General features: G+C 37.2%; 1 protein-coding gene across 3 annotated transcripts in view; it reads left to right on the top strand.

The window, feature by feature from the left end:
* The first annotated feature begins 16,027 nt into the window (after nucleotides 1-16,027).
* The window catches only part of LOC115217403 (cyclin-dependent kinase-like 4), a 92,274-nt gene continuing 90,332 nt past the window's right edge, over nucleotides 16,028-17,969 (top strand). For 2 of the 3 annotated variants that reach the window (XM_029787091.2, XM_029787090.2), the window contains exons 1-2: nucleotides 16,028-16,272; nucleotides 16,382-16,616. In XM_029787091.2, coding sequence (XP_029642951.1) covers nucleotides 16,449-16,616 — 168 coding nt within the window. In that variant the 5' untranslated portion in view covers nucleotides 16,028-16,272; nucleotides 16,382-16,448. The remainder of the gene's footprint in view (nucleotides 16,273-16,381; nucleotides 16,617-17,969) is intronic. The other variant, XM_029787093.2, reaches the window with a different exon arrangement.

Raw genomic sequence — 17,969 nt, 5'->3', positions numbered from 1 at the left:
ATAAGTACCAGTTGACCACTGGGATCGATGAAATCGACTTAACCCCCTCCCCCGAACTTGCTGACCTTGTACCAGAAATTGAAATCAATATTATTACCCATTTCGGAATCACGGTTATTTATTCATCACCAACTTAGGAATTCATTATACCTATATGCCTAGGTAGTTTGGCAGCACCACTTTGGATTTCTATGTCACAGACGCCGTGATTGCAGAGTCGCAGAGCCGTTAATGGATAAATCATGTTGTCGTTGCCTCCTTTTGGATTTATATATTTCGAAGTTTATACGCTTCTTTGCACCAATAGATAATGATTAGGCATTTGCATCAGCAATATATTTCAAAGAAAATACTACTACTTCATACTTGGTCTTGCATATATTCGAAACTACTTGCCTTTTAGCATGATGCTCTTCATAACCTCAAATCATCAAAGCACCAACCTCTAACCTCCTTTCAAGCTCCAACTTTAGACTTACAGATAGGATTGCATACATCGTCTTTGGATTATTGCTCTCTGTTAAAGCCACGATGTAAAATGGAAAGCTGAAAGGTTCTTAATCACTGAAATATCAGTGAAAATTGAAAAATAGCACAACTCGTGTTGCTTTAAGTATGGCGGATATTTTCACAGTGTGCCTCGTGATACCATGCTAAACTTAGTTTAGCAGAAACATTAACTTAAAAATATAATATGCAAAACTTTAGGCTATTTCGATGTAGCTTGATATTTATTTCGGTATGCATATCATTTCATTTTAAAATAGATTGCAACTAGAATATACCATGACTAGCAATGTGATCCGCCTTTCCATCGCGTATGTTTTTTAACGCGTTTGACTGAGCCTCTGCAGATTCTGAGCCGACCCAGAGGTGCAGCTGCACTGGGTAATTAATTATCGCAAATTTGGCGGCTTTGTTGAAGATGAAGGGGGAGCATGTTAAAAAATCGATAAAGACCACCATGAAAGCAAACCTTCACTAACAAAATAAAATAAATAATCAGGGCTGACAAAGTTTTCAAATTTCCTAGCGAGCGGGAAAATGTGACTGGAAATTAATTAGCATCTCAATTTTCACTCGTATCTCAAAATACAAAAGCATGAAATTTCGCAAAAAAAATCTTTGTATCTTGGGTCATTCGTACCTCAAGTTAAGGCTAAAAGAAAAGGTTGCAGTCAATTTAAATGCGGAAAAATGTTCAACGACATTTTGTCCGTCTTTGCGTTCTGAGTTTTTGCCGTTCATCCTTTTCGGGATCGATAAAATAAGTACCAATCGATAACTGGGGTCGATGTAATCGACTAGTCAACTCCCACAAAATTTCAGGCCTTGTGCCTATGGTAGAAAGGATTATTTATTTACCATTACATGTGTTTCATTTGCTAAAAGGGGTTACAAAATTGTACATGTAGGAGAAGCAAGTAAAATACCTTATATAAGAATTTCATCAGACAGGGAATCAAATAATACTATTTGATTCTCTGTCTGGAGAATTTCTAACAGGAGATATCTTACATGTTTCCCCTACATGTACAATTCTGTAACTCCTTTTAGCAAATAAAAAGCAAATCAAAAGTTTTTACCAAAACATTTTTTACGGATCTCCTGTTTTGATATGTAAAAACTCTGCAAAAAAATATTTCTACTCTAATGGATATCACGGACAAATATAACATCAATATTTGAGGTACTGGAATAAGAAGTTGTGCTTCACGAGGACACAGCTTGGATCATAACCCTATGTACATTATATATATATATATATATATATATATAAAATTGTGTGTGTCTATGTACATAAGAAGGTAAAAAGAGAAGATAGAAAGCTTCAGACAATGCGGGAAGTTTAATAAAACCTCTATATTTCAGGTGCCGAGGCCCATCTTGAGAAGAAAAGAACATATAGGATAAAGAGTAAAGACTCCCTTCGGTCATGAATGACCATGGGATTGCAACCAGAAAGTTACCCTCCAAGGCACAAGTCCGGATAAGATTGTTTTTGGAAGACCAGTAGTTGCCCATGCATACCGGCTTCCCTTCTCCATACCACTGATGTTATCCAACGGAAAGCAAAGACCGATACAGCTTGGCACTAGTGACACTGCAATTCATTTCTACAGCTGAGTTAACTGGAGCAACATGAAATAAAATATCTTGCTCAAGAACACAACACACTGCCCAGTCCGGGAATCCAATTCACTACCTCATGATTGTGAATCCGATTTTCTAACAACTGAGCCATGCGCCTTCACCTGTGTATATACATAGGGTGTCCATAAATTACCTTTACAGTTTGAAAAAATCAGAAAAAAATTAATAACTCAGTAGAATTTATTGGAAAACATAGGCAAACAAATAAAGATTTATTAGAAACATCAGAACACTTTCATGTGAGCTCCATTGGTTGCATGCATCAGCTGTGATACCTATTTTTTATTTCTAAATTTTTCAAATTGCAAAATGTAATTCGTGAACATCCTGTGTATGTATATATAGTGTACAGTATACTGCATTTCAAAATAATTGGAAATGTTAGTCATATCTGCTATTAAATGGGTTTCTTGTTTTGGCACTGTAAAACACGGTACTATATATTCTTTTGTTCTACTAATCTAATATATATAAAATGTAGTTACACGTACATGTATTATCCAAAGTACACAAATCAGTGTTTCGGAAATTGCATTTATCTCCTCCTTGAATTGTTCGATTGGTAGTGTGTTATGAGTTTATATTCTTATGGTACGAAATTATTTTATATATTTTGGGGGGATACAATAATTGCCTTTTATATTGCTTCTATTGAAAAATATTTTAAGTTTCTTGTTGATATTTGTTACTCTCTCTCTCTCTCTCTCTCTCTCTCTCTCTCTCTCTCTCTCGCTCTTTTACTCTTTTACTTATTTCAGTCATTTGACTGTGGCCATGCTGGAGCACCGCTTTTAGTCGAGTAAATCGACCGCAGGGCTTATTCTTTGTAAGCCTAGTACTTATTCTATCGGTCTCTTTTGCCGAACCGCTAAGTTACAGGGATGTAAACACACCAGCATCGGTTATCAAGCGATGTTGGGGGACAAACACAGACACACAAACATATACACAGACACACACACACATTTATATATATATACGACGGGCTTCTTTCAGTTTCTGTCTACCAAATACGCTCACAAGGCTTTGGTCGGCCCGAAGCTATAGCAGAAAACACTTGCCCAAGGTGCCACGCAGTGGGACTGAACCAGGAACCATGTGGTTCATAAGCAAGCTACCTACCACACAGCCACTCCTACGCCTATGTGTTAGTGAGTTCTAACTTCAAATTCCGCCGAGGTCGACTTTGCCTGTTATCCTTTCGTGGTCGTCGATAAGTACCTATTTCTTTACTACCCACAAGGGGCTAAACACAGAGAGGACAAACAAGGACAGACGGACGGATTAAGTCGATTATATCGACCCAGTGCGTAACTGGTACTTATTTAATCGACCCCGAAAGGATGAAAGACAAAGTTGACCTCGGCGGAATTTGAACTCAGAACGTAATGGCAGACGAAATACTGCTAAGCATTTCGTCCGGCGTGCTAACGATTCTGCCAGCTCGCCGATAAGTACCAGTTGAGCATTGGCGTCCGTGTATTCGACTTAACACCTGCTACAGAATTGCCGGCCTTGCGCCAAAATTTGAAACCTCAATTTGTTGATGAGGCATTGTATCATATCATAAATTATGACCTTCGGGGAAAAGGGTGGATTGAACCAAACAGTATCAAAATCAACACCTGGTGTTGATTTTTATGAGTATGAGAGCGTGGTTTACTTAATTGTATTTCTGAATAGCGTACAACTCAGTTACTACAAAACAACAACAACAAAATAAACAGCGCCTAGCGCCAAAGTGAAAATTTCATTTCGTTCTATCCACCGGACAGTTTACGAAGTTATTTCTGAATGACATATAAGCGCGCGCGCGCGCGTGTGTGTGTGATATCTTCATAACTACAAACAATCACATAGATCTATGCATGTATGTGTGTACATAAGTATATATATATATATATATGAAAAAACAAGTAAAAAATAGAAAATGCTAAAATAATTTTATAGTGAACATTTCAGTACCGGTTTCGTATATATATATATATATGTATGTATGTATGTATCTATGTATGTAAGCATGTATATTCTGTATGCATAAATATATATGCGGTGGTGCATAGGATGAAATATAGGCAAATACATTCATAGATGCACATACACACGCATACACACACACATAAACATAGACGCGTGTATATTTGTATATATATGTGTACATATATTAGCGAATACATTTATTTACACTTAATGCATAGGTTCATACATAAGGCAAGCATTCAATATATATATATATATATATATATACATTGATAAGTAAAAAAGTGTATACTTGGTGTAGAAAGATTGAAAATGAAAGACAGGGAGATGAGGAGAGAGTAGTAGTAGTAGTAGTAGTAGTAGTAGTAGTAGTAGTAGTAGTAGTTGAAGAAGAAGAAGAAGAAGTGTGATGGTGGTCGTAGTGTGGTGGTGGTGGTGGTGTTGTTGTGGTGGTGTTGGTGGTGTTGTGGTGGTGCTGGTGGTGCTGTTGTGGTGGTGGTGGTGGTGGTGGTGGTTATGGTGGTGGCGCACGGCGGCGATGGTAGTGGTGGCGGTGGTGGTGGTGGTGGTGGTGGGAGAATGCTATAACACGCAGTGAGCGGGGCATGTTTGACTAAGGACTGGTGTTTTTTAACGATTTCAAGCGCTTGCTATGACATGTTTACGAGTAAACTGGTTTTGTTAGATGACAGGAGTAGTTCAGAGAAATTGATAACAACAACAATAATAATAATAATAATAATAATAATAATAATAATAAATAATAATAATAAAATGACATTAATAATAATATGTGCACCAATAAAACTGTTTGAAATAATTAATAAAAGTGAGACAAATACACACATATACACACACTCACACACATAGAAATAGATATATATATATACACACTCATACGTAATCCACATATACAAAAATCAAACTAAGAAGGAAACAAACAAACAAACAAAGCTATATATATTAATATATTTGTAGATAAAAAAATCAAAATCAATAGAGAAACGAGGCTAACAAAATGATAAGCTGAAAGCAAAGCAGTAATAACATGTAAAGAGTGACCAGAACGAGGCTGATACGCCATATCGCTTACACTACACTCCAACCGGGTAACTGATACATGGTCTGTAGAGATAGCAGCGAATACTCCTTCAAATCAATTGACGTGCTTCAAAAAATGATATTGTTAGAATAGGTAGTCCTAGATGTACACTCTGTTGGAATTTTAAAAATTGGATGGTCTCGACTGGAACGCCTTTGATTGTAATCAGCTTGATAAAGGATGATTTGCGTTAAAAGAAAAACAAGCTCAACAATGACAACAACAATAACAAAAGCAATAATAATAATAATAATAATAGGCAAGAGGCGATACAGAGTTAGTTGATCATATATATCTAGTGAATGGGAAATGTAAGAAGAAAATTAATGTTTAAATTATATATAATGATAGAAATCACTTATATGAACTAAAGGTGTGTTTCTGCCAATGTTTACATCGGTACGCACGCTCTATAACCGTGTATACAAGGGGCATTTTTAGAAAAAAAAATATTTCAGAATTACAGAGAAGACAGAATTCCTTGCCCTTGTCATAAGGTATCGAGATTGAGGGAATCAACCAACCTAAATATTAAATTGTTTATTGTGGTCTTTTAGTTCCCAAATTAATTTACTAAGCCCTGTGCTGTTACGTTTATTCCTATTCCTAAATGTAGAGTAATGATTAGAAATTCTTTTAGATAACTGGGAACATGTGCTTCTTATATAAAAATATACTTCATTACGAGTAGTAATTTTACACTGGTATATAGAATTTTTAATTTTAGAGTTACTTGACATAAAGGAGTTACAACTTTTTACTTGATTTTTTGCTACCCTGGTAACTATTTGTCTATTTTTCCGTGTTAATTGTTGACAAGGGAAAAATACACACATCTATATATATATATATATATATATATATATATATATAAAATATTATTTGAGACAAAACCACTATTTTGCAAAAACAAACAGGAAGACTTAATCAATACATATATATATATATATGGGACAAGAACGAAAAACATCTAGACAGACGGTAAAAAGAAAACAAGGACGGGTCAAACAAATCCACTGACATGCTTTTGGTCGACCCAAGGCTATAGTAGAAGACACTTGCCCAAGGTGCCGCGCATTGGGACTGAACCCGGAACAATGTGGTTGGGAAGCAAGCTTCTTAGCAAACAGCTACGCCCGCGCCTATATATATATATATATATATATATATATACACACATATATATATATATATATATATACATATCTTAAGACCCCCTTCGGTCATGAGTGACCATGGGTTTGCACCTAGAGAGTTACCCTCTGAGGCACAAGTCTGGGCAAGGTTGTTTTTTTATGGAAGACCAGTAGTCGCCCATGCATACCGGCCTCCCCTCTCCACGCCACCAGTGTTATCCAAGGGAAAGACAAAGGTCGATACAGCTTGGCACCTGTGACGTCGCAACTCATTTCTACAGCTGAGTGAACTGGAGCAACGTGAAATAAAGTGTCTTGCTCAAGAACACAACACGCAGCCCGGTCCGGGATTCGAGCTCACAACCTCACGATCGTAAGCTCGACGCTCTAACCACTGAGCCATATACACGCATATATATATATGTATATATATATATATAGGTAAGTATATATATGCATATATATATATGCATATATATGCATATATATACATATATATATATGCATATATATACTTACTATAGATATGTATATATATATATAATATATATATAATATATATATATATATATATGCATATATATACATATATATATATGCATATATATACTTACTTATATATATATATATATATATATATAATTATATATATATTATATAAATGTATGTACATATATATATATATATATATATATATATATAATATATATATATATATATACAAATGTATGTACATATATATATATATATATATATATATATATATATATGCACATATATCTCTATATATATAAGCTGAAGTTGTCTGTGTATGGCAGGATTGGTAGCCTTCAACTAACACTATCTCCTGCGAGACCCTGCGGCGCAAGTTGACCAAAATTGAGAGTATGATAGAAGGCTTGCTCTTCCTTCCGTAGAAGAAAAAAATTCAAATCGGACCATGTTAACACAAAAAATTATTTACATCAAAAGGTACTTTTTTCTATGAAAATCCCTATTTCTTATGAATTTTTCACTGCTATGTCGCCATTTTTCGGTGTATTTCAACTAGAAAACTGTTCACTTAAAACGAATAACAAGCTACATAATGCAAAATTTTTACTTTTCAAAAATTCCAATTCTAGAGGGTCGAAACAAACCCGTGCAACACTGAGCGATACTGCTAGTATATATATATATACATATATATACATATACAGACGCACACACACACACACCACACATACACATACACATATATATATATATATATATATACATATACAGACACATATATGCACATATATACACATATGTATATATACACATATGTACATACATATACATATATATATACACATATATATACATATAATATATATACATACATACATTACAATATATATATACATACACATATATATTATATATTATATATATATATATATGTATAGATATATATGAGAGAGAGAGAGAGAGACACAGAGAGAGAGAGAGAGAGGGGAGAGAGAGATAGATAGATAGATAGATAGATAGATAGATAGATAGATAGATAGATAGATAGATAGATAGATAGATAGATAGATAGATAGATAGATAGATAGATAGATAGATAGATAGATAGATAGATAGCATTGAAATACAGTTTCTTGAAAAATTTATCCATTTAGACATTGCGGAATTTTATCAATCTATAAGTAAACCTCTCATCCTAAAAGCCCCGGATTGGGGAAACAATTTATCAAAATGTAGACATTAAGATAATTAATAATGAACGCCAAGGAATCATTATTATACTACTGCAATTTCTATTGTTCGACACCCTGATGGAGAGCTATGGAGGTAACTGAACACATGAGTTTGTTCATTTTTGACTCTTCTGGAAAACAGTCTTCCCACCGCCACTCCAGTACTCAGGACTGTACTGAAATGATGGACTAACAACCCTCCGAAATATAAATAACCATGTCATAAACATATTTAGAAAGAACTTGGTAGATGTATTCGAGTAGTTTGGCTTAAGTGTAACTTAGTACCAGGCTAACGATAGCTAACTTTCCACTATATTAGATTTTGTCATATGTAAGCACAACACACTTATGAAACGAAATAGACAGAATGTAAAGATGCAAATATTTCCAGTTATCCCCATTTATATCAAGAAACCTGGTGACTGGGTGAGGAGTAGGAGACTTAACAATCAATCCTCGGACAGGGATATTTTCGATAGAGCATATTCCCTCCCGTTACAAGTTGCTAGCCAGAAAAGGGATTCAGCGAGAAGAGTGTTTATACGAAGGACACCACCTACTGCTCCATATCGAAAAAGTGTTAAGAAGAGGAAAGCAATCTTGTGGTTGTACCCTCTATTTATGAAGGACATCTTTATGAGCACATAATACACATGTGTGAGAAATTCAGTACTAAACGAGCGAAAATAATAATAATAATAATAATAATAATAATAATAATAATAATAATAATAATAATAATAATAATAATAATAATAAATGCCCTGGTGCAGTACCAGGCAGTGGCTCTCATGGCTTCTGATCTTAACTGATTGGAAGTGTTATCATGTACATTGTTTTGTCTTGGTATAAAAGATGGGCTACAGCAAATATTCTGCTCAATACCACAGATTTGCTTGTCAGTTGTTTGACCTTAACCAGTTGAGCATGTCCCTTAGTGGCTGACGATATGTGCATCTCTGATCACGAGCAGAAGTAGTGGGGGAGCATCATAGCCATGTGTTGAGAGGGATTCTTGGGGTTTGAATAGTTCACCTCTGGAAACATGGGTGGTTCTTTCAAAATCCTTAAACAACCCTTATTCAGGGACCGTTTGAGCGGGATGGGCTACTCAACCTGAAGAAAATTCTAACTGGGCCCCACCTGCAAGGTCATGTGCTGTTTATCTTGATATGAGATCACCATGTCGCGCACATATGGTTGTGATGCATGTGCCTGGTGTACCTTTATCAGACGGGTAGTCATGATGGGTATATTGGGCTTCGTATATTTTACCCCAGTGTCACTTTGATGGCATGCACTGCTCTCTCACTCAATAATAATAATAATAATAATAATAATGAGAAGAAGGAGGAGAAGAAGAAGAAGAAGAAGAAGAAGAAGAAGAAGAAGAAGAAGAAGAAGAAGAAGGTCACGTGCAGAAGTAGTGGGGGAGCAATGCCCTGTTTTATCTTGGTATAAAAGATGTGCTACAGCAAATATTCTCTTCAATGCTGCTTGTTTGACCTTAAGCAGTTGTTTGACCTTAAGCATGTTCCTTAATGGCTAACGATATGTACATTTCTGATCATGAGCAGAAGTAGTGGGGGAGCATCATAGCTATGTGTTGAGAGCTTGAATAATTCACCTCTGGAAACAGGTGTTTCATTCATCATCCTTAAACAAACCTTATTCAGAGACCTTTTGAGCGGGATGGGTTACTCAACCTGAAGAAAATTCTAACTGGGCCCCACGTACAAGGTCATGCACTGTTTGTCTTCATATAAGATCACTGTATCGAGCACAGATAGTTGTGATGCACGTGCTTGGAGTAGCCCTATCAGACGGGTAGTCATGATGGGTATATTTGGCTTCGTATATTTTACCCCAGTGTCACTTTGAGGGCATGCATTGCTCTCACACTCAATAATAATAATAATAATAATAATAATAATAATAATAATATAATAATAATAATAATAATAATAATAATAATAATAATAATAATAATAATAATAATAATAATAATAACACCAGAGTGGTTGACAATGGGTAGGACAGTGCTATGCTTGAAAAACATCGAAAGAGGCAATACAGTAGACAATTACAGGCCGATATCCTGCTTGCCACTTATGTGGAAATTATTAACTGGAATAGTCGCAGAGTCAATGTACGATCATCTGGAAAAAAATGGAGTCCTGTCACATTTGTAAGCGTTGTAAGGGTTGTAAGCGTAAGTGCAGAGATAGCAAGGATCAACTTCTGGTAGACAAAACTGTACTTAGAGATTGCAAGAGGAGGAACACTAATTTAGTCATGTCATTGATCGATTATGGAATGTATGAACCTATTTTGTATTGCATCGAATGTTGAGCGATTGCCTAGAAAAAGTTTGATGAAGTGAAGGACGGAACTGACAGCATAAGGAAGAAATTTGAGGATAATAGAAATCAAGAGAGGCATCTCCCAAGGGGACTGCCTGTCCCCACTGATCTTTTTACTCTGCATGATTCCACTAACACTGATTCTGAGGAAAGTAAAGGTTGTATTCAAAAGTCGCCAACAAAAAGTCAACTATTTGTTGACATGGATGACCTCAAACTTTATGGTAAAGATGAATTCCAAGTCAGTTCCCGCGTTGGTACGGAGTATACTTTCAGTACTGATATCAGAATGGTGTTCGGACTGAAAAAAGTGTGGTGTGTTAGTCTTGAAGAGAGGCAAAATCAAATGTACGGACGGGCTAGTGATACCGTCCGGGGAAGTGATGAAACAGATAGAAGAGACGGGCTATAAGTTCTTGGGGGATATTGGAAATGGATAAATTGATGGAGAAAGAAATGACAGAAAAATTTAAGGTAGAGTACTTGCGCAGACTGAGACTGATTCTTAAGTCGAAACTAAACGGACGGAATAAGATTGAAGCTATCTACACCTGGGCGGTTTCACTACTTGGATATGGAGCAGGGCTAATCGCATGGACAGTAGACAAATTAAACAGCTTAGACAGAAAGACAAGGAAGTTGCAGTCTAGATATGGGATACAGATCGTGATGAAAGAGACTGAGGTGGTAGAGAACACTCTGAATATGATAGAGGGATAGATACAATGTAGAACTCACGCACAGGACTGGGACAGAACAAATAGGTGTCCTAAGTGAATAGCGAAAGCAGATGAAATAGTGCGATCAAAGTATTTAGCAAAATTAGAGAAGATCGTGCGACTAAAACAGCTGGGTTTAATGAGTCAATGCATATGGACAACATAGGCGATAGATGAGCAAAGAAGCTATGCTAAAGAATGCTATGGAAAAAGGAGCCAACCGGGAGAATAACCTTTCCTTGGGTGTCCTTGCTGATGTAAGACAGAATCGTGCAATGTGGATAAATACTAACTGGTAATTTTCTTTTTCAGTTTTTATTTATTTATTTTCATAAGGTGAGTTATAGAAGTAATATGGTGTGTAAATTAAGGAAAACGGGGAAACAGAATCTGAATGATGCTACAAGTGTTGGAAGGCGTATAGATGGATTTAAAGGAGGCGCTTATGTTCTCAAGCGACATTGCAACGACGAAGTGACATCCTGGTCTTATTCTGACTTGACTAAAAAAAAGTTGTAGGGGGGTGGTTTCTAGTTGTCTATTTGATTGTCTTGGAAAAACAATATGGTGTGGATATATAAGACAAAGGAAGAGCCTAAAATCTGAAGGGTATATATGATGATGAGGGTACTGTTTCAAGATGCCGGAATCATTGTGAACTGCCGTCGATAGCTAATGGAGGAAGTGATCCGCAGTGTAATCTGCATGTAAAATATAAGTGTGTATGTGTATGAAAGAGAGAGTGTGTGTGTTTGTGTGTGTGTGTGTGTGTGTTGTGTGTGTGTGTGTGTGTGTGTGCAGTATAGTGTAATGTAGTGTATGCAACATGTGGAGGCGCAATGGCCCAGTGGTTAGGGCAGCGGACTCACGGTCGTAGGATCGCGGTTTCGATTCCCAGACCGGGCGTTGTGAGTGTTTATTGAGCGAAAACACCTAAAGCTCCACGAGTCTCCGGCAGGGATGGTGGTGATCCCTGCTGTACTCTTTCACCACAACTTTCTCTCACTCTTACTTCCTGTTTCTGTTGTACCTGTATTTCAAAGGGCCGGCCTTGTCACTCTTTGTGTCACGCTGAATATCCCCGAGAACTGCGTTAAGGGTACACGTGTCTGTGGAGTGCTCAGCCACTTACACATTAATTTCACGAGCAGGCTGTTCCGTTGATCGGATCAACCGGAACCCTCGTCGTCGTAACCGACGGAGTGCTTCCACTAAGTGTATACAACACATTCACGCCCACTCACTACACAAAGGACATACACAAACACGCAAGTGCATCATGGTAACGCGATGATAGCTTTTAAAATCACCTACTTATAATCCTCACTAAATAGGTTTATTATTTTGTGATAAAAATGATGTCTAACAACGACAACGTTATGGTTATTCGTTGTACATCTGTTATCTACACACTGACATTACTATATATGCACACATATACACATTATACACACATCATGCATGCATACATACCATGCACATATATACAAACATATATATTTACATATGTGGAGGCGCGTGGCTTAGTGATTAGGGTGTTAGCACCATGATCGTAAGATTGTGGTTTCGATTCCTGGACCGTTGTGTTCTTGAGCAAAACACTTCATTTCACGTTGCTCCAGTCCACTCAGCTTGCAAAAATGAGTAACGCTGCGATGGACTGGCGTCCCGTCCAGCTGGGGAACACATACGCCATAGAAACCGGGAAAACTGGGCCCATGAGCCTGGCTAGGCTTTAAAAGGGAGCATTTATTTTTTTCATTTTATATTTACATACACACACACACACACACACACACGTATTCATATGGCCATAGTGCATACGTGTGAGTGTGTATATGTATGTGTGTGTGTGTGTGTATGTGTGTGTGTGTATGTGTGTGTGTGTGTGTGTGTGTGTGTGTGTATGTGTGTGTGTGTATGTGTATGTGTGTGTGTGTGCGTGTGTGTGTGTGTGTGTATACATGGTCATCGAGCCAACTTTGACGATTTTTTTGTTTCCTTTTTTTAGGAACGGTTTCGTGTATTGTTGAACAGCATTGGAAAGCATAAAGATTAAAGTTGCAGCTGAGAAAAAGTTCACTGACATGAAGGACTGAAAGCCTTCTGAAAATTGAAAAGGTGTTAACTGTACCGTGATGGTTTGTACCGGGTTTTAAAACGCCAACACCATCACTGCTGCTCAATACTCTTTGAACATTGTAAAGGCTGTAAATCGTGACGTGGACGTCATGATAACCAAGTTTCACCAAACTGCGATGCCCTTTGGGTGTGTCTCCAAAGAGGGTAACATCATGTCACCTCACACATTTGAACAGGGCCTTAGGCTCAATTCAGACAACTATGCGAAACTGACGGAGACTAATCAAACCCTGACTGGAGATGGTCGCTGCCGGAAGGTCATATATATATATATATGGCGGCCGGATTCAGTACCTTGCCATACTTTAGGATGAGTCAGAAATGGTTATCAGAGAATTTCTACGACTACATCAGCCCCAATTTCAGGTTTTCTTATGCTCTCTACTGCCTGGAAGACGAGGACCGAGCTGTTGGTTAATGAGGTGTTCGAAACTCTTCCCAGAGACATGCCATGTTCTAGAGGCGTCTTGAAGTCATGGTGGAAGCCGAGGGCGGCTATTTTGTGTAAACTGTTATCTCCCAGGCACGATCTAGTTGATCTTTTTTGATTTTTTAAAAATGCTTTCATTTTTGGATCAGATATTGTTTCATTTTCCTTTTATGCAAACTGCCAAATTCAGCTTGTATATACTGTATATATACAAAATCCTTGGCATCAAATGGCAGAATCGTGTCCCCAACAAAGATGTCCTCAAGCAAGCAGGAATACCAAGCATGTTTGCACTCCTCACACAAAGACGTATCAGATAGCTTGGACATGTTAGTCGTATACAAAGATGACAGAATCCCCAAGGACATACTCTACGGAGAGCTTGCTGGGGGCACTATGTCTGTGGGAATACTGTTCTTACGATACAGAGATGTTTGCAAAAGGGACATGAAGGTCTGCGGCATCAATATTAGCAACTGGGAAGCAGTTGCCAGCAACCGTGGAGGTTGGAGACGTACCGTAAAAGAGGGAAGACATAGGAGTGACATAGAGAGAGAGGAGAAATGGAAAGACAAGAAAAGACGTCAACAAGAAACTATGACATTACAACCAGCCAGGCAAAGTCTTCGCTACATTTGCGGCACCTGCCAGAGGGAGTGTTTGTCCAGGTTAGGACTACACAGCCACAGCAGGAGATGTATTAGGACATGAAATGTAAAAACCGGACAAGATTATTTTATGCGCAACTCCATTTTCTCCCGAGACAAACAGGATGCCAAATAAAATACTGTATATAAGGCCTCATGAGAGGACTTGGTAGAAGGAAACTGAGAGAAGCCCGTCGCGTAAGTGCGTGCGTGTGTTGCGTGTGTTGCGTGTGTATGTGTGCGCGCGCGCTCGACACCGCTTGACAACCGGTATAGGCGAGCTGGCAGAAACGTTAGCACGCCTGGCGAAATGCTTAGCGGTATTTCGTCTGCGTTACGTTGTGAGTTCAAATTCCGCCGAGGTCGACTTTGCCTTTCATCCTTTCGGGGTCGATAAATTAAGTACCAGTTTCGTACTGGGGTCGATGTAATCGACTTAATACCTATGTCTGTCCTTGTTTGTCCCCTCTGTGTTTGGCCCCTTGTGGGTAATAAAGAAATAGGTATTGTTATGTTTACGTTCCCGTAAGCTAGTGGTTCAGCAAAAGGATCCGACAGAAAAAATACGAGGTTTTAAGAAAGTAAGTACTGAGGTCGATTCGTTCAACTAAAATACTCCAAAGTGATGCTCCAGCATGGCTGTAGTCTTATGACTGAAACAGGTGAAAGATAAAAGATTATACGTGTGTGTGTGCGTGTATGTGTATGTGTGTGTGCGTGTGTGTGTTCGCGTGTGTGTGTGTGTGTGAGAGAGAGTAACATACATACATACATACATACATACATATATATGCATATGGACATATCCACACACACACACACACACACACACATACACACACACACACATATACACACACACACACATAAAACAAAACGCACACACATCACCACCAGCACCTATTGTCACCAGCAACGTCAGTCACAGCAACAGCAGCAGCGGTAGAAGCAGCAGCAGCAGCAGCAGCAGCAGCAGTAGCAGCAGCAGCAGTAGCAGTAGTAGTAGTAGTAGTAGTAGTAGTAGTAGTAGTAGTAGTGGTGGTGGCAGCAGCAGCAGCAAAACAATAATAACAGCAGCAGCACCACCACCCTCGCCGCCATGGCTTCGCTTGGAAGCTCTGTGGTGTGTTCACCACATAGATGAAAAAGAAATAGAACTTGAAAAACTATAAGGAAGAAGCAAAAACGAAAAATGAAAAGAAATGAAAATGGCAGAGAATGAGAAAATGAATGAAAGATAGCAGAAAAGAGAAAAAATCTTTATTTGAGATAACGAACGAATCAAGAAAGTTTTCGTATCATGTGCCTTGTGTTTTATCAATCGACGAAAGTGTCCTGTACGGGGAAACACACATAACAACTTCAGGCTTGGAAATTGGAAAGCGCTCGCACGTAAACACACGCATATACACACACGCTCCAGCACACACACACACACACGCACACACACACACATACACACACAGTGATTTATTTTTTCATCAAAGGTACAAATATTTAGCACATCCTAACATATACACGCAGGACACACATATACACGCACACATGCACTCATAGACATTAGTCAGTGGCTACCTATACATACATACATACACACAAACATACATACACACAAACACACACACACATACATACATACATACATACATACATACATACATACATACATACATACACACATACATACATACATACACACATACATACATACATACATACATACATACATACATACATACTTGATAAATATTTGAGTCAAAGTTACGAAAAATAATGATAGATTCATAATGAAACGGGAAGAAAAGACCTAAAGGTCTTTTTCACTTCCAATAAAAAAAATAAACCTGAGCAACATACAAACAAATACAAATATAATATATATACATATATATCAAGGCAACGCATATATATAATATATATATATATATATAATATATATATATATTATATATATATAGATATATATATATATATATATATATATATATATATACTCACCTACATATATATATATATATATGTGAAAAAATAATAAATCAGAAACTATGGATAAATACGATAAGATAGCTAAAATTGGAGAAGGCTCATACGGAGTTGTGTATAAATGTCGTAATAAAGACACAGGGCAGTTGGTGGCCATCAAAAAATTTGTCGAATCCGAGGATGATTATTTGATAAAGAAAATCGCTATGCGAGAAATACGAATGTTAAAGGTGAGTATAAAATGGAGGATTTTCTGTTGTTGTCGTTGAAGTGTTTGATGATGATGATGATGATGATGAAGGCAGTGGTGGTGGAGGTGAAAGCGGTGGTAACAATGATAGTGATGGTGGTGATGGTGGTGACGTTAGCCCTTTTTTGTTTTTGTTGTTCCTTTGTTTTGTTTTTTTTTTGTTTTTCTCTAGTACAGTACATATTTGTTAACTTTTGCAAGAAAATGGTTGACAGTAGCTTCTAAGTGTCAGCTTAGATATATGTGATTGTCTATGTTTCAATAGAACTAATATGCGTGTTCGTAGGTGTATGTATATATATATATATATATGTATGTATGTATATAGTGTGTGTCTTCTTTCATTCTTTTACTTGTTTCAATCATTTGACTGCGGCCACGCTGGAACACCGCCTTAAAGGGTTTTAGTCGAACAAATCAACCCCAGAACGTTTTCTTTGTAAGCCTAGTACTTATTCTATCGGACTATTTTGCCGAACCGCTAACTTACGAGGACCAAAACACACCAGCATAGGCTGACAAGCGATGTGGGGGCAAATACAGCCCTGCGCATATATATATATATATTATATATATATATATATATATAATATATATATATATACACATATATATACATATACATATATATTAATATACACATACATATACACAATGCCATTTATGGAATTTTGGTTTACTGTCGGGTAACTTTTGGCCAACCCTGTATATGTGTGTGCGTGGGGAGGTATGTATATGTATGACTTGTCTGAACACCCTCTGCACCGACAGGAAAAACTCAGAGCAACAAAATATTGACTTAACTAAAACCGAATCTATAATCTTTACCATGGTGTCGTGCACTCTTTCTGCAGACAGTCAATCAAATATACATACATACATACATACATACATACATACATACATGTGAACGTGTGTGTGTGTGTGTGTGTGTGTGTGTGTGTGTGTGTGTGTGTGTGTGTAGCCCAAACGACCTCAACATTAGTTTCAGAATTAATTCATCCAAGGCTAGGACCATAGGCCATATGTTCCCTATCCAATTCAGGATCATAACACATAAATACACTGCAACAAAATTTTTCAACATGTTTTATCCTAATTAACATTGTCCCAAAACTGATCAAAGAGGAAAAGGATCCCATCACATTTGAAGGAAATCTAGACAAACTTCTTCAGGTGGTGCTATTAAGTTAGACATGGCCCGGACCAATCTTTGGTCGAAACATATCTAAGTTATATATATATATAGATATACATATTCTATTGTTACTTATATTTATAATCATATAACATTTTCTCTGTTTTCTCATTTTTTCTTGTCTGTATTGTCATT

This window comes from Octopus sinensis, linkage group LG11, assembly GCF_006345805.1.
Source record: "Octopus sinensis linkage group LG11, ASM634580v1, whole genome shotgun sequence".
In the NCBI taxonomy this organism is placed as follows: Eukaryota; Metazoa; Mollusca; class Cephalopoda; order Octopoda; family Octopodidae; genus Octopus; species Octopus sinensis.
The sequence above is the reverse complement of the archived record's forward strand: the minus strand, read 5'-3'. Positions and strand labels throughout refer to the sequence as shown.